Below are 23096 nucleotides of genomic sequence, written 5' to 3' on the forward strand. Positions count from 1 at the left end.
AAAATGAAAGTCTTTAATATGTATACATATAATTTAAATTATTTTCTTTTTCTTCTAGCGAAAATCTAAAATCTGTAACTTGAGCGGAACACGTAAAAACATTGACAGTAAACTGATGCTATCAGATCTGATGGGAAGAATCTTCCAATATAATTGAGACTAACAAATAATTGAAATAATTTTAAATCTTTACATTTAATAATTTATTTTTCGCTTCTTTATATTCTTCTAGAGTGATCAGATCTGTTGGAGAAAATCTTCCAATTTTTTTCCATTTCAGTTAAGTAAATAATTCAAATAATTAAAATTCTCTAATATAGATATACTTTTCTCTTTCTTTCACCTTTCTAAGCTTATCGAAATTCCTAACTTGATAGGTGTGTCAAGTGTTCATAATCGTCTTTCAGAATGTCGGAAGTTTTCGAAAGCAGACGAGAAATGAATTAATCTGTTGAGTTTCCGCTGTGGGGCAATTTGTTAACATTTCATCAGATTTGATAGGATTATAGTTAATTAGTGTCGTTTAAATCAAATTTAACGCTCATAATAAACAATAAAACGATCGTTTGTCTTAATGGGCATTAATAATAACTGGCGATCAATCAAAACGTGTGTGGTCAGCACTCATCAATCATCAGCCAGTTTAGGTACCGACATAAAAAAGCAAAACAAAATGAAACCAACAACAAACAACAACAATACGATGAGAAACCAGATAAAATCGAAAGCGGAAACGCCCTCAAAAGTTGGTAGCTGAGGTGATGCTTCACTCTGAACTTGTCTATGGAACTTTAACCTATCACCTTGCATACTTGTGTGATGAATCTATCAATTAAAATACTATAGAAATTCGAGACGAAAACAATATCAGATCTATCTATCTGATAAACGTGGAAGTAGCGGGAAAACCTTGAAAAGCTTTTACCATTAATGTTGGTAACACACAAGTAAGAAAGCTACAGTTGAGTGTGCCCGACAATGAGATATCCGCTAATAATTTTTAATAAAAGAAAAACAGGACGGTATTATTCTTAAAATTGATAAACTGAAAATGGTAAAATTTACCGAAGATATATATCAATATACTATTCAATTCAAAATACCAAGAGTATAAAAACAGGTGCAGCGACGTTTTTGTCAAGCTATAATACCCTTCTAACCTACGGGTAGCGGGTATAAACACGCCCTAAAAATACTATAAAATTGTAACTGAGACAATTTTTGAAGCCGGAAAGTTTCCATAGACATAAACATACGTATGTATGTATATGGATATTGTTATAGAATCGAAGTAATAAAACCATACAAGACAATAGTACAATGCGATACACGCTTCACGCAACAACTCAAAGTTAAATTGTTGTTTATGTAAATATCAATCTGGATTCTTTATGAAACAATAAAATATTCAAAACACACACACACAAATAAGTACGAATGTAAGTATTAAGATGTATACGATATTAGTATTTAAATCTTTTGAGTTTTGGGCTGAGTTAATCCAAACAATATCATGCGTAATTTGGTGCTTTGCAATTAATGAATTTCAAATTGTTGTGAACTCGGCTCCCTCATTAAAATCATTCAAATGTGACAAATGCTAACAGAATTCATTGGCTGCAAAAAACAAATCGAAACAGGCGCCAATTAAATTATTATTTTTCTTCTCCTCTGACAGATTACAATATATTTAATTGCATTTTTGCGGTGGCGACCAGAGGCCTAGACGCTGATTTCTGGTAGGAAGCGCAACTTGGCCAATAAAAATAATACATACTACACAACCTTGAACTTAGCTTTACATGGAATTGAAATTCCTGTAGGGTGACACAACGAAATTGTATTTCATTTAAATACTAAATAACAAAAACAAATATGCAAACAGGCAAAACAGAAATAAGGTAAAAACAATTCAATGTTTCACACTCGGGTGAGCTGTGAATTTATTTAGATGGGATTTTTCCTTTTTATCTCATAAAATACCAGATAACATTAAAGACAAGATAAAACATTAATATTTAATTTATTTAGCACCTACTGATAAAAATCATGCCAAAACGCCGAAAACGCCTCAAAATTTATAACAGTATCGGATTACTTCGGTGCTTTGAACTTTTTTGATCTTTTAAAGCGTTTTCTACGCCCACCGGCAAATAAATTTGAGTAACAATAATATCAATATAAATATAAATACACATATAATCAAATGTATATGTAAGGATACACAGTATTGGACGGGATTTGTATCTAATTAAGCGCCAAAGCGATTGGTAATTTGTTGTATTGTTTTTCAAGTGCGGTTCGTGTGACGCCCTGAAACAAAATTTAAGATCAGCGTTTACATTGCATTTTGTATTTAGTAAATTAATTTGTTGCCCAAAACAACAAATGCGAACAATTAATGCCACAAATCATTTCACTTAATTGAATCAATTAAATGTGCTTACCCCAAGTGCTACCCAAAGTCATCCATCTATTCGCAATCAGCTACCACTTCGCTCGCATTCGTGGGGGCAAAACTCGCTTTTGGGCTCACAATATTTATAGGCAGCGAGAAACTCTAAAAATGAAATGAAATTGAATATATAGACCGAGTGATAATTAAACAAACTTAAGTGAACTTTGCTCACTCAAACCTGTTGAAAAGACAAATCAAACAGAGTTTTACTTATTCAGATTGAGATTCAGTCATCGAAGCACCGACGAAAACCCACGCCTAAAAGTAATTTATGGCAATTTATGGGTTAATCCTCAATACTCAATACTCGCCCTATAAAGATTTCAATTGCCGCACAATTGCTGTCAGACGGCAACAAAATCCAGGTGAAAATACCCCTAAATCATAAGTGTTTAGAGAAGTATTGAAACCGGGATTTAACTGCATGAAATGCCTTGACACTGACAGGCACGAGGTCATCAAACATTATGAACGTTATACACAATGAAACGTAATAAATAAATCAAAATTTATAACAGACATAAAAATATTTATATTACTGCATGAGAGTCAAATTTCAATTCCAAAGAATGAAAACAAGATAAGATGACTGGAAGAAGACCTTAGAATAGATGACATTTTGAATGATTTTCTCATTATTCAATATTAATTAGCATAAAAAAATTAAGCGATTTTAAATATGAATATCGAAATCTTAACTTAGACAACATACATATAATCTAAAAATTGTATATTTACATAATGGTTTCCTTATAAAATAATACTAAAAAATTTAATACTTTTACCATGAATTAAATATCAAAAACTTTAATTTCACTTTCTACTAACGAAACTTTATATAACAGACATATCTTTCATATTCTAATTTATTGTATATTTCCAATGAATATACGAACATAATTTTTAGTATTCTTTAATAGTTGTAGTATATTAATGTTGTAATATTTTACGATTATTACGCACTGGTTTGCTTCCTAAAGTTAAAATAATTCACAAACTTGCAAGTTATTAAATACTCCGATTCATGCTAAAATAATCGCTTGCTACTTAATTAATTTTGTGTGACTTTTAGTTTATTTAAATATTTGTGGTATATTAATTTGGTTAAACATGGTTTTAGAAATTCATATTCATGTTAAATTAATCATTCGATATTTAAACAAATTATTTTATAATGATTTTTAATATTTTTTATTTGTGGTGTATTCATTTGATTTACTTACCAATGTTTTTATATATTAAAGTAAAAATCATTCACAAATTTTGCATGTTGATACTTGATTTTAGTATATTTTAGTGTGTGTGATATATCAATTTGGTATATTTTTACAAAAATACCTCACTGTTTTGTTTGCTTAAGTTTACATAATACCCAAACCTTGCAAGTTTTTAAATATTCATATTCATGTTAAATTAATCACTTGCTATATAAACAAATGATTAAGCAGAGGCTCACAATATTTCCCTTAAAGATTAAAAGTTGGACCCAACATAATTTTCATGTGGTTTGATCGCATAATTGCAAAACATATCATGCATACACTTGTACAGAAAGTCAGAGAGAACTAAATATAAATGTATGGTAAAATAAAAATAAAACTCAACCGATCCGATCCGCTCCGAAATGAACCGGACGTTTAGTCATAAGAACAGTGTGAAATTCGTGATAAACTGAAGTCGCACACTGAGCAGCTAGTTCTTATTCAGACTTCACACTGGAAGCGCGCACTCGTAGTCAATGTACTCCAATTATAGCAAAGTGCATTTCTACAATAGCTGAGCATAATGATATGCAGTAGTAGTCTTTCGATTATCACTGGACTCGCAGTACTTGCGACGCTTGGAAACAGCTGCTGGGCAGCTGAGATAATGCAGTGCTTTGAGTGCTTCGAGGAAGGCACTTTGGGTGCGAAGGGGCAACGTCCAGCGTGCTCAAAATTGACAGATTCTCCAGAATTCAAAGTGAATTGCACCAATTCAACAATGTGTGTCAAAGAGGTGCATAGCATTAATTTGTCCAACGGTCTGTGGAGAACAATAGAGCGAAGAGGATGTGCTAAGCAGCTGAATGTGACGAAAGTGCTGATAAAAAGATGGGAGGATTTTGCCTTCGTTGCTGAACCCTACAAGGAGGAGTGCATGGAGCTGCCAACGGAGATGCGGACATCGACAATTAAACGCTGCTACTGCCGGGGCAACTTGTGCAACTCGTCAACGCGGCTTCAGCAGAACTTCAACAACAACAGCCTGATTAAGATAGTGTGTGTTATGTTCCTGTTAAGCAACTTACGGCTAATCACTGTGATCTAAATGTCTGATTAGATGGATTTATACTTATATGCATATGGTATATTAATCGCTAGGAAATAAATGTATAAGAACTCCATTAAAACGAATTCTGAAAGCAATTCCGTACTCTAGCTATAATTAATTTAAAGAAGATTATAGATTAATGCTGCATTATGATGAATACAGTAAATAAATGTTAGAACAAGTATTTGTGTACTATATTTATTTAACATTCCCCAAGCGCAAAATACATCAAAGAAAGTGTGAAATTCTTTTGGCCAAATTGCGACTCAAGGTCAATGCCAAGTCACAAGTCGCGATTGTGAATCAGCGGGAAGCCGCATTTAGTCAATACAGGCTGCATTCCGAATGCCCAATCAAATTGAACTTGTAATTGATTAAAAGCCAGCATATTTAAATATTTATCAAGTATTTGCGATTTTTATGAATGCCACAATTATACTTAATACACGTATGCGTATGATTCAAAGATCAACCATATAAATAATATACCTAAAACAAAAGCAAAAGCAAAAGCCACAGCCAGAGTCGAAGTCAGAGTCAGAGTCACAACAAAGCAGCAACTAAATGAAATTCCAGCCACGCGACGTGATTCACAGTGCGAGAGTATCTTTTTTTTTCGGCTTCGGCTGCGAAACGATTCATATCGGATCACATCGGATTGGATCGTATCGAAATGGCTGAGCTCTCGAGTTCAGTGTACGACCTTTGCAGTGCAGTGACTGTGACGCCCCGATACCAACAAAAAAACCCGCCCCGCCTCGGCCCGCAGGATTGTGAGCTCTGCTTCTGTCTCTGATTCTGACTCTGGCTTAGTCTGCGATGCTGAAGCTCAAGCTCTCTGGCTTTTTTAATCACTGTTTATGTTTATTGTTGCAATTAATCGCCTTAAGCCGGCAGCCATAAAAGATATGCTTAGCAACCAGCAGCCTACAGCCTGCAGCCTGCGTCTCACTTAGGTTATGTGCCAAAAATCCCGTTAAGCTAAGGACACATAGCAAGCTGCAAGCTGCGATGCTACACAATTAAATTCAATTTTGTCAACATTTTTCTTCATCGTCTTGCTTGCTGATTTCGAATTCAATTCCGGTTCTACATAGTACATACACATCATAAAGTACATATACATATGCTGCTCATATCGCGAGGCAGAGACCAAGCCCCGAGTCGCAGCTTCGTTTAAATTAATGCATTTCAAGTTGTGGCAGGCGCGCGCTATATGCTTTTTTATTGTTGTTGTTGTTGTTGTTGTTACTGTCGTTGATGTTGATTTCAATTTGTTGTTGTTTCCGCTGGTTTTTGGTTAATTTATGATTTCATTACGGCACTTTTATGGCGCTTCCGAGTGCCTCAGGTAGTTGTTGTCTTGGATAGCGATCTGCCACAACGATGTTGTCATCGGTTCCAGTTCCCCAACAACCACAACTAGAACTACAACTACAACAATGTGCTACGATTACAAATGGCATGCCTCGAATTTCGTAGATGACATTAAATATTTGCATATACATATCCTGTAATTAAGCTCAGCACAGAGAGAACGAGAGAAGAGACACAGACAAAAATAAGGCTTTAACTCATGGATTTGCCTCATAAAACTAAACCGTTAACATTAAGTTTATCGCCAAGCTAAAAATAACTTCACTTGCACTGAAACCAAGCGACTTTTTTTCGCTACTTTTATAATATGTGCTAATTATTTTAACTTAATTTTTGTTGAGTACAATTAAACTCTCAGTTTTGCTAAAATTTTAACGAAAAAGGAATTCAAGTTTAGTCACGATTATTTGAAACAGCATAGCTTCTTCTTTTGGGTGCTTTTGCTTATTAATATTATTTATTTAAATGTTAATAGCAGGTAAAATTAGGTTATAGGTAACTGTAATACGGGCAAAGTATTCACACAGAAACAAAACGTGCTAAAGATTAACATCTTGAATTAGTTTAATTTTTAATTTTGTACTACAATAATAGATATGTATGTGTTTATTATATTTTATTAGGGTTTCTATCGTTTTGAAATTAATGTAAATAAATAAATGTATAATGATAGTACATTTTGAAAAGTAATATATAATATTTAACATAAAAAAAAAAACCAAAAAACACTCACAAATCTCATTATAAATGTATATATAACTTTTCTTTTTAAATCAAGTCAAATTAGCAGAAACATTAAATTAAATGCAGACTTCAGATGTGGAATTCTTGGAATTTAAAAGAACGCTAAAATTTAGCTAATTAATGCAAAAGTTATTAAATTCTACATATCGAGACTTTCAATAACTATTTAAGTAAATTCAGGATATTTTCAGTTTTAACAATATTTCATTTGATTTTCTACCTTTTTATAATAATATAAATAAATATTGATAATGCAAAAATGTAAAAAATGTTTATTATTGCAATATTTATATACAAATCATTTCAACTTTTAATACACAATAATTATAATAATTACTAGAAAAATCTGACATATGTCTAAAGGCAGATTAGAATGCCAATTGAAGACATTCAAGAATTCAAAAAATGTCGACATTTTGTCGTTAATCTCTGATTTCAATGAAATGCGTAAATTGAACTCTGATTACTGATAAATGCAATTAAAAACAATGATTCGCTCTGCTGACTATTTCATCTGATTCAGGAGAATGCAAATGACGTATTTTTGGGGAAGTTGCCCGATAATGTAAATGATTCATTCATTGAAGTGACTTAAAGATGTAGTCCTTGAATGGTTCTAAGATGCGTCAATGAAATTCAAGACGAAGACGAAGCAATGCGTAATTTGTGAGGTAGAGATGAATGCCAAGGGTGCAATGGCATTCAATACAAATAAAATTTACGAATTATTTAATTGAATTAATTAGTAATTAAAATTATTGGCAAATATGCGATCATTTGAATACGGCGCAAAGGTGACACCAACAAATTTTGAAATGAATACATAAATAAAAATGTGGTATACAGAAGATGCATATAACAAATAATAAAATGAGAAAAGCAACAACAACAACAACAAAAGTAACAACAATAACAATAAGCAAATTAACAACAATAAGAAGCAGAGATCGTCATGTGTCTAAATTAAAGGGGAGCGCAGCTGAAGACGATTTTTTTTTGTTTTGTTTTTTTGATTTTCGAGTACTCAAACTCGCATTCGTATTGAACTGAACTGAGTTGAACCGAAACCGAAGCAGACGTCGAAGTCGAACTCAAAGCCGAACAATCGAATCGTATTGAATCCACCGAATCTGCCGCCGACTCGCTCTCAAATCGAGGAGCAAATGAGGCTAACTACCTCTCCCAGAAGATGCGAGAATTTAGGCGCGGCGTGGTGAGAATGTGAGATGTGAGAATCAGAGATCGGAACTGCGAGATGCGAACTGCGAACTGTGAGTTGCGAAATGCGCTCACTGCGTACTTGGCACATTTCTATATAAATCCGGTGTGTCGAAACGGAAACCAAACATTCCTGTTGCAGCAGCAGTAGCACCAACGACACCAGAGTCTCACTCACACTCAAGGATCTTAATACCTCAACTCAACAATAAAAACCGATTACCACAAAAAAAATTAAAAAACCAAAAATGTTTGCTAAATCAGTGCTTAGCGTTTATGTGATTGTGGTGAGTAAAGTGAAGTCGAAAACAAAAAAAAAGGACCTCGTCCTGTGTGCAAAAGTGATAAACCGTAAAATTACAAAAAGACATTGAAAATATTGTATGTGCAGATTACGCATACGCCAGGTTGGCGCCGCAATCAATTAGGAACTTGAAAACAATTCGTGCCAAGTCAGTTTAAGCTTCATTTCATGGCAATGCAGGCAATGTTGTTGCTTTAGACTTGAAACCAAATCAATGCTTTAATATTGACGAACCTCTGAGTTATTAATAACACTTCAAATGTCATAAAATACCATTTTTATTAGACACCAACCAAAAAAACCTAAATCAAAAAGAAATAAACCCAAAAACCAAAAAAATAAAAAGAGTAATAACAACGTTCGTTCGTTTCTGCGTGTGTTCATTGGCATTTATTGTTTTGCAAAGTTTTACATTTCCGGCCGGGCGAGCTAATTGAACTGTGAACGAGACTTGTTCAGTGTTTTTTTGTTTTTGGGGTTGCCGGTTTTGATTTGGTTTAATACACCAAATACCAAAATGTGAATCGATTTATAACATTTCTGTTTCCCTTCCTTACTCCCTCTGCACAGGGTCTTGTTGCAGTCAGCAGCAGCAATCCCGTTGAAAACAATGGCAAGTATACGGTTTCAGCGCAAAATTCTAACGACGGCAAATATCATCCACAAGATGATGGACACTACCATCCGAGTTCAGACGAAGGTATTTCGGCATTGCAATTGTGTATCTAAGTACCACAGCTGTTTGTTGTATCCGCCTACTGCATGTTGAAGCCGCAACTAACAACACCGAGCCAACAGCAACGAGTTGTTGAGACGAACAACTGTATAACTATAATATATGTAGTCAACACACACACACTAACTTCAATAATAATTTAACAATAACAACATACACACACACATTTGCATTTCCTAATGTATTTGTTTTCTACTGATAACCCAATTATTTATTGTACTCTGATAACAACAAAGTTCAAGCTCAAGCGCAGATTTTCGGTTGTATTATAATCTTTAACATTGACTGCACTGAAAATCTCCGATGAGTTTTGTCTTTGCTTGTGTCGTATTCTAACCTCGATAACCTTCTTTAATGACTTTCCTGTACATTGTATATTAAACTTCTATTTCTTATAGGCAAAGGCTCTCAGGATAGTTTAGGTAAACATTGAAGTGTAAAAAAAAAACAATAATCACAACACACAAATCATAAAAACACAAAAAAAAAAAATCTGAAATTCAAAAAAATATAAAAAAAAAGTGAAATTATCGCAAATTAAGTTGCACGCAAATTTCTCCAATGATGAACTTGTATCATATTCTTTCCTCTTTCGATAACAAATTTGTATACTATTATTTCTGAATTAACTTGTGTATATATATATATTCAAATATAGTAGTTTAACTATTATTTGACCTTCTGCACGAAGTATTTAACTTACCAAACAACACAAACTCATTACTCACACAATTCCATTGCTTGCCATTGACACTTAATTCTAAGACTGTCTCTTTCTCTGCTCTTTCCTCCTCTCTGCTCAGGTCGGTATCATCACGTGGCTGAGCCTTATCACCACGTAGGCGATAACCGTGAACTTGGCGTTTATCATCACATCCCATACCCATATGATGGTGGCTATGGACCTTATGCTGGTCTCAATCTCCCTTACGTCCACGATGACAGGCCATACAAGTAAGCCACAGTGATTATGTTTATCGACAGCCTTAAACCATTTCTTTTGTTTTCAATGCAGCCACGATTTGTACACAGTAAGTAAAGCCGAGTTTAAAGTACCAGAAATCCGCTTGGAATACGGCTTTCCCGAACATGAAGCGCAAATCGAAACACAAACTCATTACCCACCGAATGAACTCTACTAAATCCCCCAACCCCGACACAATGGAATGGAGGATAACACTTCGCTGTCCCCCAATCCGATTCCCCTTGCTTTCATCACTAAATGCAACATAACACTATCCCCCGACTTCCCACACGATAACTTCCCCAATGCGATTTGCATGAACTGCGCCACACAACCACACACACACAAAACCACAACCACACCTGCCTGCATATGCATGCGATCCACCTAGTCCCCGACACCACACTTGACACACCGCATACAAATATCCTGCCAATATGATGAGCCAGTATTAAAAACAAGTACCAATCAAACACAAATAAAACCAACCACAGTCGACGACCACAACCACGACGAAGAAGCCAACGACGACGACGCCACGCACCACCACAACAACGACAACCACCACGACCACGCAACGCCCCATTGTCTTCAACTACGACGACGAGGGACGCCACAAGATCTTGCACCAGGAAGAGGTGCGCAAGCAAGACAAATACGATCATGCGTAAGTTCCGAGTAACTCTCTAAGAAATCACCTCAAACTAACTTGAACTTTTCCTCTCCAAAGTTTCCTCACCGAGAATGGCATCTATGGCGAGGAGCAAGCGAAACTTCATCACACCGGAGGCACTCATGCCAAGGGCTACTATGAGTACACCGGCGATGATGGCAAACTCTATCGCGTTAACTATGCCTCTAACGATGGCGGATTCATGCCCGAGGGCGAGCACATTCCCACTCCACCCCCAATTCCCGAGGCCATCGCTCGTGCCCTGAAGTATGTTGAGGAGCAGCACAAGGCCAATGGTGATAAGCCATTGTTTGATCATCGCGGCTTCCGTATCAATCACATGACCAAGGACATTAAGGCCCAACTCAAGGCGATCCATGTGGAGCGCATGCCCAAGGAGTTGGCCGATCAGCTGCGCATGCTGGAGCATGAGGTTGAGCTTGCCGAGGAGGAGGAGCAGCGTGAGCTTGCCGAGCTTGCGCGCCAGCGTCATCAATATTAAGTGCAATTCATTTCAATTCGAATGTGCGCGGTGTACTCATCAAAACAGCCATAAAGGATTCCCCTCACTCCCCCGCCCCGAAAAGGTTCCCCCCTCCATTCCCATGCATTTGCCGCCTGCAACTGGCAAAAATATAACAAGCCATCGAAAAATTGCAAAAAAAAAAATAATGAAAAAAAAAGAAATGAACTTCAAGTGGACAGTGAAGATTTGGTACTTGTAAAGCCACGCCCACATATGTTAATCTGTTAATAATGTATTTATTTATCACTATATCGGAAATTAAGCTATTTAATTTGTGTTATGAATTTACAAACATTTTTATTTTTTATATGATTTTGAATAAATATTTGTTACCAAAAAAAAATACCCGATGTTTCAATGACTAATTTCCATAGCTTACAAATCTCTTTAGTAAAGTGGAACAAAGGCCAAAGATCAGCTGACAATAGCACTGAATGAGACATAACAAAAAAAAACAACAAGCATTCACAATCAGTTCATTGAACCCAAATAAATTTAAATACCCTTTCGAAAAAGTATTTCGATTTGTGCTAAACACTTAAGATTTCAATTGTGAATCATAAGAAGTTGATTAAAAACCTCAAAAATAAATATATGCTGATAACTCGTTGTTCAACAATTATTGTTAAACTATTCTTTACCCTTTAAAAAAGATATTTTGATTTAAGAATCAAATTCTTTGTGAATCACAAGTAGTTGACTTAAAACCACAATAACAAATTTATGCTGATAGCAAGTTGTTTGCCATTGTTGTGCATTTGCGTTGATAAGATAAATTTATATATAAATGTATGTATTTAATGAAATAAATATAAATTGCGGGCACTCGGTGATATCTCCGCCTGCCAAATTTATCAGTTCTCATGACGCAAAAACAACACTCACTTTAAGCTGTAAGTTAGCGATCGGCTCTTGAGAAACAAGTGGAATTCACTCAAAGTACAATACAAATTTAAAACAGGTGAATTCTAATCGGACAATTTTGACTAAAGATCTTTTAATTGATTTGCATTAAATGAAATTCAATTTCAATTTACAGAGCATTAAATCTTCAGCGTGTCAAAGCATCTATACTTTCATATTGTACTAAAATAATATTGACATTTAAATATAATAACAATTAATTTGTTTGTTTTTGTATACGAATGTCAATGGCCAGTCGAGTGGGAAGTCTACTCTGAATTCAATTATAAAATCTCAAAAAAATATTCTATGCTAATTTAGTCAGTCTGAAATTTGTATAAATAATACAGAGCATCATCACGTCGAGCACACTCATTGAAATAATTCTCGACTTGTCAACTATCAATTGTGTGGCTCAGCTTTTTATTCATTTAAAGCACACTTTTGTGCTCAACAATAAATAGCGATAGTTTAGCTTAAAGCCAACTTCTCGAAAAGCTTTACATAAATTGGTCAAGAGACAAAAACAAGATTTATATATGCATACATATGTAAATTCAAACTGGCCAATAAACTGCCGCCTGCTGATCGCCATTTTCCATTCATTGGCTTTTTTGTGTGAGGTTGATGGATACATAACATGATAATATTTGTGTAGGTTTGTTTGCGATTGTCAATTTTACCAAATTACCCCATTAAGCATTACTCACTCACTTAATCATTTCATTTTCATTGTATTTTTGTGGTTATTTTATTTAGATTTGTCGCAATTAATATACATTACTTTCAAGTTCAATGACTAGCTCGATTTAATGCCTTGTAAGGACCACATTAGCTGGAGCTGGCTGATTGGCGTAGAAAGCTGAGTTGGGGCCATCATCTGAAAGCAGATATTACAATATGTATATTACAAATGTATTCGCTAAAACGTTCAATCGAATGAGTCACTCAACTGAAGGAACGAACTGTCTTTTTGATGAGTTATATTATATTATCATTAGTCTAGATCGTTTATTATTTTAAAAAGTTTCTTTAGTTCGTTTAATTTATTCTCTTTCGATAAGACTGTACATTCTTTTAGGAAATCCTTTCTTTTAGTTTATTTTAACCTATCTTGTTCTGTTAGATCGTTCATTATTTTGCGTCGTCCGTTCGATTAGTTTGATTCATGCTGGTTCGTTTAAATCAGTAATTTTCTTAGGTTTTTCATTTGGTGAGTACTTTTAAGTCTCAGATTCGCTTACTTAGATCTTTCATTCTTGTAGGTGGTTTATTCGACAATGATTCTGTATTCTTGTTTATTTTTATTGATCGCACCCTTATGTAGGTCGTTCACTTGGTTAGTTGTATTGGGTCCCATTTGTCTCAGCTCATACAAATTTGTGAATATAAGTTTGCAACGGTAAGCCATTTAATTATAAAATATACATTTAAATAAGTTTCTTTAATACGAACAATAATGGGGCTACAACGAACTCAATGAAATGGAACTGAAAAGAATGAACGTGGCTAAAAAATCTCATAGTCTAGAATGGAAGCCAGCGAAATAAATTAACTATTAAAATGAATAGCTAATTCAGTTCGAATTGAACTACAGAATTTCTTCACCAAAATTAACTAAAAAGCCCAATTCTAGTATTACTTACAGGTAATCACTGGACGGAAGCCATTGGCATCTGCCAGATACTTGACACCAACGCGGAGACCTTCGGGCGAGATGTAGGAGTAAGCACCCTCGACCTGTTCCTCCTGCTGACCGTTGCCAATGTAGACAGGTGTGCCCTTCTCCTCGCCGTGCAATCCGTTCTCGGTCTCGTAGCTGTAGGAATACGCTCCCGAGCCGGTATTGGGGTAATTCGATTGATCCACGGTGCGAGCGAGGGCGTTGGCAATGAAGGGATTGTACTTCTTGTAGAAGTTGTCGTAGTAGCGACGCTGATTGTACAAGTCGCGGTTCTTGTAGTACAGATCCCGATAGTAAGGGTTGTTCAGATAGGGATTATATTGGCGCTGGGCACTGCACGCAACCAGGACGAGGGCCAGCACAAAGAGAGAGCAAGACTGCACAAAGAAATCATGAATTCAAATTAGATATCACATTGTTATCCTTTATCACTTTTAGCACTATCACAATCACGTTTTGTTTAATCCTCGTACCAATTTCAGAGACATTCTAGATGATTATCGCGTATCGCTTGCTACTTCTACGTTGATCTATTAAATGAAACTGTAGCAGATCTCTGTTTGACAGCAGCCTTTATAACAACTTGATAGCATTAAGTTTTAGACTATAAAACCATTTTATTCAGCCAACATTCAGCTCTAACATTGACAACTGAAATCCAATCTTGGCAGATGCTGAATATTTTTTGTCGGATTTGCTAATTTCCGTTTAGAATTTTGATTGTTATTTAAATTGGTGCGGCGAACTAAATTGGCAGTCACTTATACCCTGTAGTTGGTGAACAGAGTGGGTAGCATAGACTACTTAAGGTTAAACAATAAATAGCTAACATCTTTATAAATTAGCTGCAAACAATATAAAAGTCTCTTTCCAAGATGTTAATTTTTTACAGAGTATCTCTGAAGCATAAATAATAAGCTATGCAGAAAATGCTTGCATACATAATTATAAAATTAAGAGCAGTTGGAGGTGGTAGCACAGGAAATCTGCGGCACACGCGGAATACAAAATTCAAGCGAATAATTTAGATGCATAGATCGAGCGCGTAAAAACTAAATATGAATGGGGGACAGTTTAGCATATAGATGAAACGTTTTGCTGATTAGGGAGCATTCTTATTAAATTGTAAATTCATAAAGCTGAAACTTGAGAAGCAAGCTGCTAACTGTAATAAATCAACGCACTAACTGGTCCAAAAGTATTTTGTAGTGGATGACAGACAAAAATCCAAATAAGCTGATGACTCAAGCGAAAGGCGCCACAGCATACCATATTTGAAATACGAGAGATGAGTACTTAAAATTAAGTAAGGTTAGGTAAGTATTTGTTAAACGCTGTTAAACGAGTAACAAAAAACATTGAATTAAAATATTATAGATACAAAAATTGAGTAATTATAATAGAAACAAATAAAGTTCTCGATCAGATACCGTTTAAACTTGATGCATTCTCCACATAAATACATGCTAATGGCAGAAAATAAAGACTTTAACATCAGCATAGAACAAAATTTAAAACTACTGAAGCTGATATTGAAAGCTGATTAAGCACATTACTTTGATAAACAACTAATGAATGCATTTAAATTGCCATGAAAATAGCACTCAATGAATGGCTCGCTTAGTGAATGAATGAACAAACAAACAAGAAGGGGATATGAAGAGGGGGGGATGGGATTGGGTTGGTGTTGCCATCATCGTTGGCCTTCACATTTCGCGTGTGGCAGCAACAATAGCTGCCACTTGCAACGAGTAGTATTGCAACAGCTCTAGAGCTCTGAATGCCACGCGACCCAGAAGCGCGAGGGGCAAAAAGTTCTATTCGTTAGATCATCGCCGATCGTGGCTGATGGGTCACAACTGAGCATATAAAATTAGCATCATTTTAGCGTCTTATCACATTTAATGGTCACAAATTAGCATAGATAAAGCATAGTTTAACAAATAGAGTTCAGTAAGCATTTAGAGTCGCAGAACCGGCCATTTAGATAACACGATCGACACAATGCTGAATTATGATCAGTCTGAGATCGAGGAAAGATTCCACACACAAAAGATCGGTGACAACAAGTAAGTAAGCAGCAGTAGAGTGTGCTCGACCATGAGATACCCGTTACACATTTTCAATTAATGTAAAGTAGTGTGTTTTACCAAATTAATTCTAATAATGACTTTTACCTTAAAATTACGTTTGCTTTTCAATTGGCGAGGTCGGAAGTGAGCGTGGAAAATATCCAAACAATCTTATACCTTTATCTCTTGTACTCTCTGAGATCAACGTAGGTGTTCTTACATTTCCTGTAGGTCCAAAGTTATTATACCCTTCCACCTTATGGTTATCGGGTACAAAAACTATCAATAAATGGTCTCGTAGCCAGAATGTGAACTCTATTTTTCAAGCTACAAGCGTTTGGCAATTTTATGCTGCTAACTCGAAACTGGATTTTGTGGCAACGCGGAATGTGTTAAACAGATTAGTCAAAGCTCTGACAATACAAACAAAGAGTTTTATTAGCCATTTGCATAAATAAGTCGTTGGAAAAAAAATTTGGTTTAATTAATTGGTTTGGATTTATTTTTGCTTTTAGAGGCGTCTTTGATTATTCATTGAATAATTATGTGTGTGTCTATAAATTCGTTTCAGCTGTCTCACAATATGAACGTGTTTATTTGCTTAGCCGAATAAACATGGGATTAGTTTTCGCTTTAGAATCGAAATCGAAACACTAAACCAACTGTCACAATGTGAGAGTTGTGCTATATCTGATATGTATGCTCAAAGTTTGTATTGTATTAAATATTCAAATAATTTTGAATAGTCGATTTACATATTTAATCAACATCACGTGGACTGGACTACATAATTTAATTGCTGGTAATTAATCACACGCCTCTTGCGACGAATATAAAACACGCCCACTCAGAGTTTGAGAAACCAGTTGACACACGAAACCCTTCAAATAACAAGCATGGAACGGGAACAGCAACTTGAACGGGAAACGGAACTGGAACGACAACGGAGCTATAATGACTTCACCTACATACCGAACATGATACTCAAGTCGCTGGGCATCGACTTTCTGAACAGCCCGAAGCCACTGTGGCAGGATGTCTTACTAAAGACTTATTCAATCATTTGCTTTCTGAGCCATTGGCATATTTTCTATTATTTAATACTACGCACAATTCAATGGGATGAACTTGCCGGAAATCCTGTGCTCATCATGCGATTCGCCATCGTCTACTTCTTTACGGCCAACTCGGATGTGAAATTCATCATATTTCTATACTATCGAAGGCGATTGCGTATACTCAACGATAAGCTAGAAGAACTTTATCCGCATGGAGATGAACACTGCAGAAAATATCGGGTTAACGATTTCTTTTGGCCACGCATTGCGCGTTATGGATTTTACTACTATTATTTTGTGGTCGTATTTGTTGTACTCGGTCCTCTCACTCAATCTATTATAATGTATCTTTATCAATACTTTACGGTCGATAGCGAAGCCAAATTCATTTTGCTAAGTACATTTCCCATGAAACGTTTCGAGACAATGTCGTTGTGGAAGAACATCTTGACTCTAGTGGTCGACTTTGCCTTCAGTCATTTTGTAATGAACGTTAATCTGGGCACCGATGTCTGGATGATGTGTCATTCGGCCCAAATCTGTATGCATTTTGCCCATCTGGGACGTCAACTCGCAGAATATAGGCCACAAAGACAGCGAGCGGAGGAGGATTGCGAATTTCTCGTCAATTTTGTGCGCCGACATCAGCGTTTGTTTGAGTAAGTTTATGGAAAGTATTTAGATCGGAATGCAGGCAACTTTAATGGCTTTCTATTTTAGCTTGCAGAAAGAACTGAATGATATATTTGGCATCTTGCTGGCCTACAACTTATTCTCCACAGCCAGCACACTCTGCTGCGTTATCTTCTACACAATTCTTCAGGGTCTCAATCGCGAAGGCATCGGTTTCATGTTGTTCTTCTTCAGCTCATCCGCACAGTTCTTTATGGTCAGCTACTACGGCCAACAATTGATTGATTGGGTAAGCAAGCATTTGATGTTAATGATATATATGTATTTTATTTATTCATTTTATAGAGCCAAAACATTGCGATGGCTGCCTACACACACAATTGGTATGATGCATCCGTAAAGTATCGCAGATATTTGCTTATGATAATGCAACGTGCTCAGCGACCAGCCGAACTTTCCGCCAAGGGCGTCATCATTATATCATTGGACACCTTCAAGAAGGTGAGTTTTAATATTCATTGATAAATACTTGAAATTCATTCCCATTTCCACAGATGATTGGTATAACATATCAATTCTTTGCGGTCATACGCAGAATACTGGGCAAATAAATGAACAACTGATGCAGCTCAAGATGATCTGGCAGCTTAACACAAACAAGTCAATTAAACTGCACTCAGCCCAAGGTAAAATGTGAAAATGATTCAGCAAATTACACAAAATATTTACCTGTGGGATAACTCACTCATATTTTTCTTGATTTGTCTGCTTGCCAAATTTAATTGGTTAAAAGCAAATGAGGAAACAGTATTCGGTTGGTCAACACAATAGATTTGGGGCGTAAATTATTCAAATGCCATATGAATATACTCGTACATATTTATGTATTCATGTTCATTTGGCATGCAAATACGCAGCGTTCTCTGATTAGCCGCGGCAACATCAAGTTTAAAAGCTTCAAATAAATTTGAGGCACAGCTTGGGACCGCCTTAATATACTCGTCTCAAAATATTTTGTACCCATTACAAGAGAAGCAGCGAGGGTAGATTTGTTCATGTAACTAATGAAAAAATCAAATCTAAAATTGATTACAATATAACGTAAAGTTGTTTTATTAATTAATTATGTTGATACACTACACAGCACTTAAGCTAAGTATTCGTAAAGCATTACTCAACACTTCATTAGGTAATCATTAAGTACTACACAACACGTAACACTAAGAGAGTATCGAATTAAAAAAATCGGTAAATCTATAAAAAAAAGTGTGCTCGATGGTAGACGAACGTTGGGATATAAAAGCTTAAATACTGAATTATAAAAGATAGAAAAATAACGAAAATAAATTAGTATACTCATCTTCTACAATTGATAAATAAAAATATAGTTGTGTGTATTTAGAGGGTAATTAATAATCTATGTCATTTGTAATTTATGCAATATAAAATAAATATTAAAAGTAATACATATTTTTATTTGATATTTATATTAAGTTGTATGCCATGCATCGCCAAATGAGTAATGAATAATTAAATGAGCTGTCTATAGGGAGGAGGTGAACCGAGCTTGGCGGATCCATCGTTGGCCTTCACATTTCGCGTGCTGCTTGACAGAATTGCAACCGAGTCAAATTGAGTGTGCAACAATGGCTGCCTGAGAGATTGCAACAACTCTGGCCCAGTGTAAAGTGGCTCATTCAAGTGGAATCAACTTCACTTTACAGTTGTGTTAACAGCTAAAAAATCAATAGACAGATAGATAGATATTTTCTAGTTTACTCCCACCAAGCGCCATTTAACAATTAACTATGCATAATACTCGCCTCTAATAATTAAATATTTATGAGGTGTATATGTATATTGAAGGGGTGGACTAATTGTCGTGTTAGGCCATTGCCACTTTAAATAATTGTACATTAAAGTAGGCACCTAAATTCCAGAGGCATTTAGTTTTCGCCTTTTTGGCATAGAATAAAGCCAACAACTGTGCCCCTTAATTGTGTGTAATAAAGCTTATCAATGTCTGTCATTATAAGTCTATTTAATGAGCACTGTGATCGTAAAGAGCTCGCTTCACAGTGGGCATATCATAAACGATACTTTGCTAGAATTTATCACTAATTGCCACTAAGTATTACGCCCACGCCACGAGCACATCGAGCAGCACGCTGTGAGTTCCATTGACTTTTAGCATTTGAGTCTATTTGCATATGGATAATTAAAGAATAGTCGTACTCACCTTCGCCTTCGATATGACATCTGAAGATGCTCAGACGGATTAACACTAATGCAAATATTATGCCATCAAGAAGTGACAGATTCTTTTGCCACGAGCTCAAGGTTTGCATATACATATCTATGGTCTGTATATAGACGTTAAGCATAATTAAAATCGAATGCGGGTTTTAGGCTGCAAGTTCAATATCGTACTCCAGTTAGAACGCGTAACCAAAGCGAAGCAATTGGAACGGTTCCTTGACCATGAAACGCAGTCCATCATTACATTTGACTTCGTCTAACATTTGCCAGCAAACTGTGTAAAGTCAAGACGGGGCAAGCAAAGACAGCGTGTTACTTGCGAACAGAAGCCAATATTCTACACATGACCAAAACCACTGACATTTAACCGCACCAACTGGTTCGACTGCTGCTCTGGCTGCTGCTGCTGTTGTAGTTGCCGTGGCTGTGCGATGTCTGTTATTTGCAATTATTTATTTATGCCTGCATTGACATTAGCATTAGGCATTAGCAAGTCGATGAAGACGATGATGTTGCTGGGTGCCGAAAACTATGCCGGCCATGTCCGGGCAACATCTTCGATCTAGACTCTCGTTGGGCGACGCCAGCTTTGGGCGAAACGTCGTTTAGGCTTACGCAATGGCTTACCAATAGTTGAAACATTTTGTACAAATTGCGTTTGGCACACCATAAAGAAGATGGCACGACCTTCAAGGCCAACGAGACGTGGTCATAAAGCACATAAGCTGCACAGCGCGTGTCAAAGTCAGTGGACGCGACTGAAGATGGAGTTAAACTTTGACTAAAGCCAACGCTAGGCATAGACGTTAGGCATCTGTTCTGTGCTTTATGGCTTGCCGGACAACTGACATTTTGCAGTAAATGCTGCTTAGATTGCTAATTAGAGAACTCATGCGTAATATTTCAAGGTTTACATTTGTCAAAAATGCTACAACACAAATTTAATATAATAAAATAAAAAATTAAATTTAATTTTCGTTTTCAGCACTTAGAAAATCGAATGACTTAGGCAACGAACTTGCCGGCTGAGAATCTCTGCGACGCAAATGCTTAGTTAAGTATTGCTGTTTGCGTAATTTAAAATAAACCCATTAAAAAAATAGTATAATAAATATTAAAATTAATGCAGTTGAATGTCTTCATAATTACCAAGCGCTGTGCTTTACACTAGCCACCAAACCAACCAGAAAAGGCACAAACAATAGACCAGGCCCAAAACTAGAAGGCAGCAACTTTTTCAGAGCTTCCACTAACTGGCAATTGTTTTGTTGATTGCCACAGTCTGAACACAGCAACAACAACAACTACTTGCATACAATATGGCAACAATCTTTGGGACAATCTTGTCACGAAATTCTGTCGCCGTCTCTGTGTTTGCGTTTGTGTTTGTGTTTGTGTCTCCATCTGCCTGCCACAGACCTAAGCCGACCCAAGCTTTTCATTAGACGCGCCTACACTTTGGCAGCAGCAGCAGCGACGGCGGCGGCGTCAGTTTCGGCTTCGGCGGCCTCTTCGCGTTTAGCAATTTTTGGCATTTTGACCCCACCACAGCGAGCACAAGCAAAGACAGCGAGACAGCGACTTTGCCCTGAGCGCGAATCTGGGCACACTGTGGAGCTTCTAAATTTCAAAAATAGTTATTTCCAGAATTAATTTAAACCTAGTTATGCTGAAGTAAAAAATTTAAAGTACTTAGGCACATACAAATAAAATATAGCATTCCTTAGAAACAAAAAAAGTACTTGCAAGAGTCAAGAATTTTCGGGATTATTTAAACCCTGACTTTAAAGAGTGACTTCAATATAATGTTGTTAAGTTAACGCTGTTTGAAGATTAACATTAAAATTTATATGTAAAAGACTAGACTTTCAAATGATGCCCTTAAGAGTAGTATTAATATTAGAAATATAATAATAAATAACTTTAATATTAAGTAAAATTAAAACCCGCTACCAGTTTTAAATAAAAGCAACACAAAAAAAAATTTCCTCAAATATACTGAAATATACCAAAGACCATATTACTACATTCGAAAAATATCGTAGTGTTAATGCATTATTCTTAAGATATGCCAAAATAATATACCACAAAATACTAAAATATACTAAGGGCCATGTTTGGTATATCGATATACTACTACATTCGAAATATACCATAGTTTTAACGTATTATTCTTATTCTTCTATTTATTATACCACAAAATACTAAAATATACCAAAGGTCGTATATGGATATAGTTCGAAATACATACAAAGTATTAAATTTTATCAAGTATTCGGGGATTAATCGGTTGACACCACTTTAGGCATATTTCGGCGTATTTGTCCCGGATTTATTTTTCTGTGCAATAAAAACAATTTTGACGGCTACAGAGCCCACTGTGCGCCTATGCTGTTGTTATAGCCTGACTTTGATTGCATTTTCGCGATTATTCGCCACGTATTTAAATGCAATGTTTTCTCTCTCCCAAAAAACCGAAAAAAAATAAATAAATACAAAAAGAATAATATATTGACAAAGCAGCAATAAATAAATGTTGCTGTTTTGAGGTGGCAACGCCGCGAGGGCGATGTCAATCGTATTTACTTAAGCTAAATTAAGTGAGCTATTTTATTGCTTCCGCTACTGTGTGTCTCGCACCTGCCAAATGACAAATGAGCCACAAAATAGCTGTAGTAAATCTTAGGCATATATACTTATTAATGAGCAGAACTGCGACTGGTTAAAGGGCGCAAAGCTGATGCAACTGTTGTAGTTACTGGTAATCAATACAATTGCATAAAAATGTTTTGCATTTGATTCTCGATTGCACAGAGAACAGCTGAGTTCAGTTGTGGCCAGTGGCGTGCGTCTTAAGGCGGAGAGAGGGGGCGTTGCCATATTAGCTGCCCCCTTTTGGGAGTACTTCAATTGAGTTTTATGCCATCACCTGCTGCAGCTGCTTGTTGCTGTTGCTGTTGTTTGTTGTTGTTGCAGTTTTCCACAGCAACAAATGTTTGCTGTTGCCACTGCCGCCGCTGCTGGAGCAGAGGCAGAGGCTGAGGCTGCTGCTGGTGCTCTTTTCAAACACCGCGAGCGTCGACGCTGACAGCGACAGAGACAGCAACAACAACAACAACATCGACGACGACAACGACGACTACGACGAATCTTTAGTTTAGTTTCTATATACAT

At 36.1% G+C, this 23096-nt stretch overlaps 3 protein-coding genes across 5 annotated transcripts; 2 read left to right on the forward strand and 1 right to left on the reverse strand.

The window, feature by feature from the left end:
• Positions 1-8234: 8234 nt before the first annotated feature.
• LOC133842914 (larval cuticle protein LCP-30) lies at positions 8235-11474 on the forward strand. Of its 3 annotated transcripts, none has more exons than XM_062276214.1 (7): positions 8235-8397; positions 8985-9114; positions 9549-9572; positions 9954-10104; positions 10166-10181; positions 10609-10781; positions 10845-11474. In XM_062276214.1, exons 1-7 carry the CDS (start codon positions 8359-8361, stop codon positions 11287-11289), a joined length of 978 nt encoding a protein of 325 aa, XP_062132198.1. In that variant the 5' UTR covers positions 8235-8358; the 3' UTR covers positions 11290-11474. The 3 variants fall into 3 exon arrangements, with proteins under 3 accessions (XP_062132198.1, XP_062132200.1, XP_062132199.1); XM_062276216.1 differs by having other exon boundaries at positions 8985-9027; XM_062276215.1 differs by lacking the exon at positions 9549-9572.
• Positions 11475-12963: 1489 nt separating this feature from the next.
• Positions 12964-14521, reverse strand: LOC133842916 (endocuticle structural glycoprotein SgAbd-2). The gene is made up of 3 exons (XM_062276217.1): positions 14374-14521; positions 13863-14277; positions 12964-13096 (listed from the first exon to the last, which is right to left on the reverse strand). The coding sequence occupies exons 1-3, from the start codon at positions 14386-14388 to the stop codon at positions 13026-13028; spliced, it is 501 nt and encodes a 166-aa protein (XP_062132201.1). The 5' UTR covers positions 14389-14521; the 3' UTR covers positions 12964-13025.
• A 2096-nt stretch (positions 14522-16617) lies between these two features.
• On the forward strand, positions 16618-18739 carry LOC133842501 (odorant receptor 49a). The gene is made up of 4 exons (XM_062275608.1): positions 16618-17689; positions 17751-17952; positions 18009-18164; positions 18218-18739. The coding sequence occupies exons 1-4, from the start codon at positions 16869-16871 to the stop codon at positions 18272-18274; spliced, it is 1236 nt and encodes a 411-aa protein (XP_062131592.1). The 5' UTR covers positions 16618-16868; the 3' UTR covers positions 18275-18739.
• Positions 18740-23096: the final 4357 nt, after the last annotated feature.

Source organism: Drosophila sulfurigaster, chromosome 3, assembly GCF_023558435.1.
Source record: "Drosophila sulfurigaster albostrigata strain 15112-1811.04 chromosome 3, ASM2355843v2, whole genome shotgun sequence".
Classification (NCBI taxonomy): Eukaryota; Metazoa; Arthropoda; class Insecta; order Diptera; family Drosophilidae; genus Drosophila; species Drosophila sulfurigaster.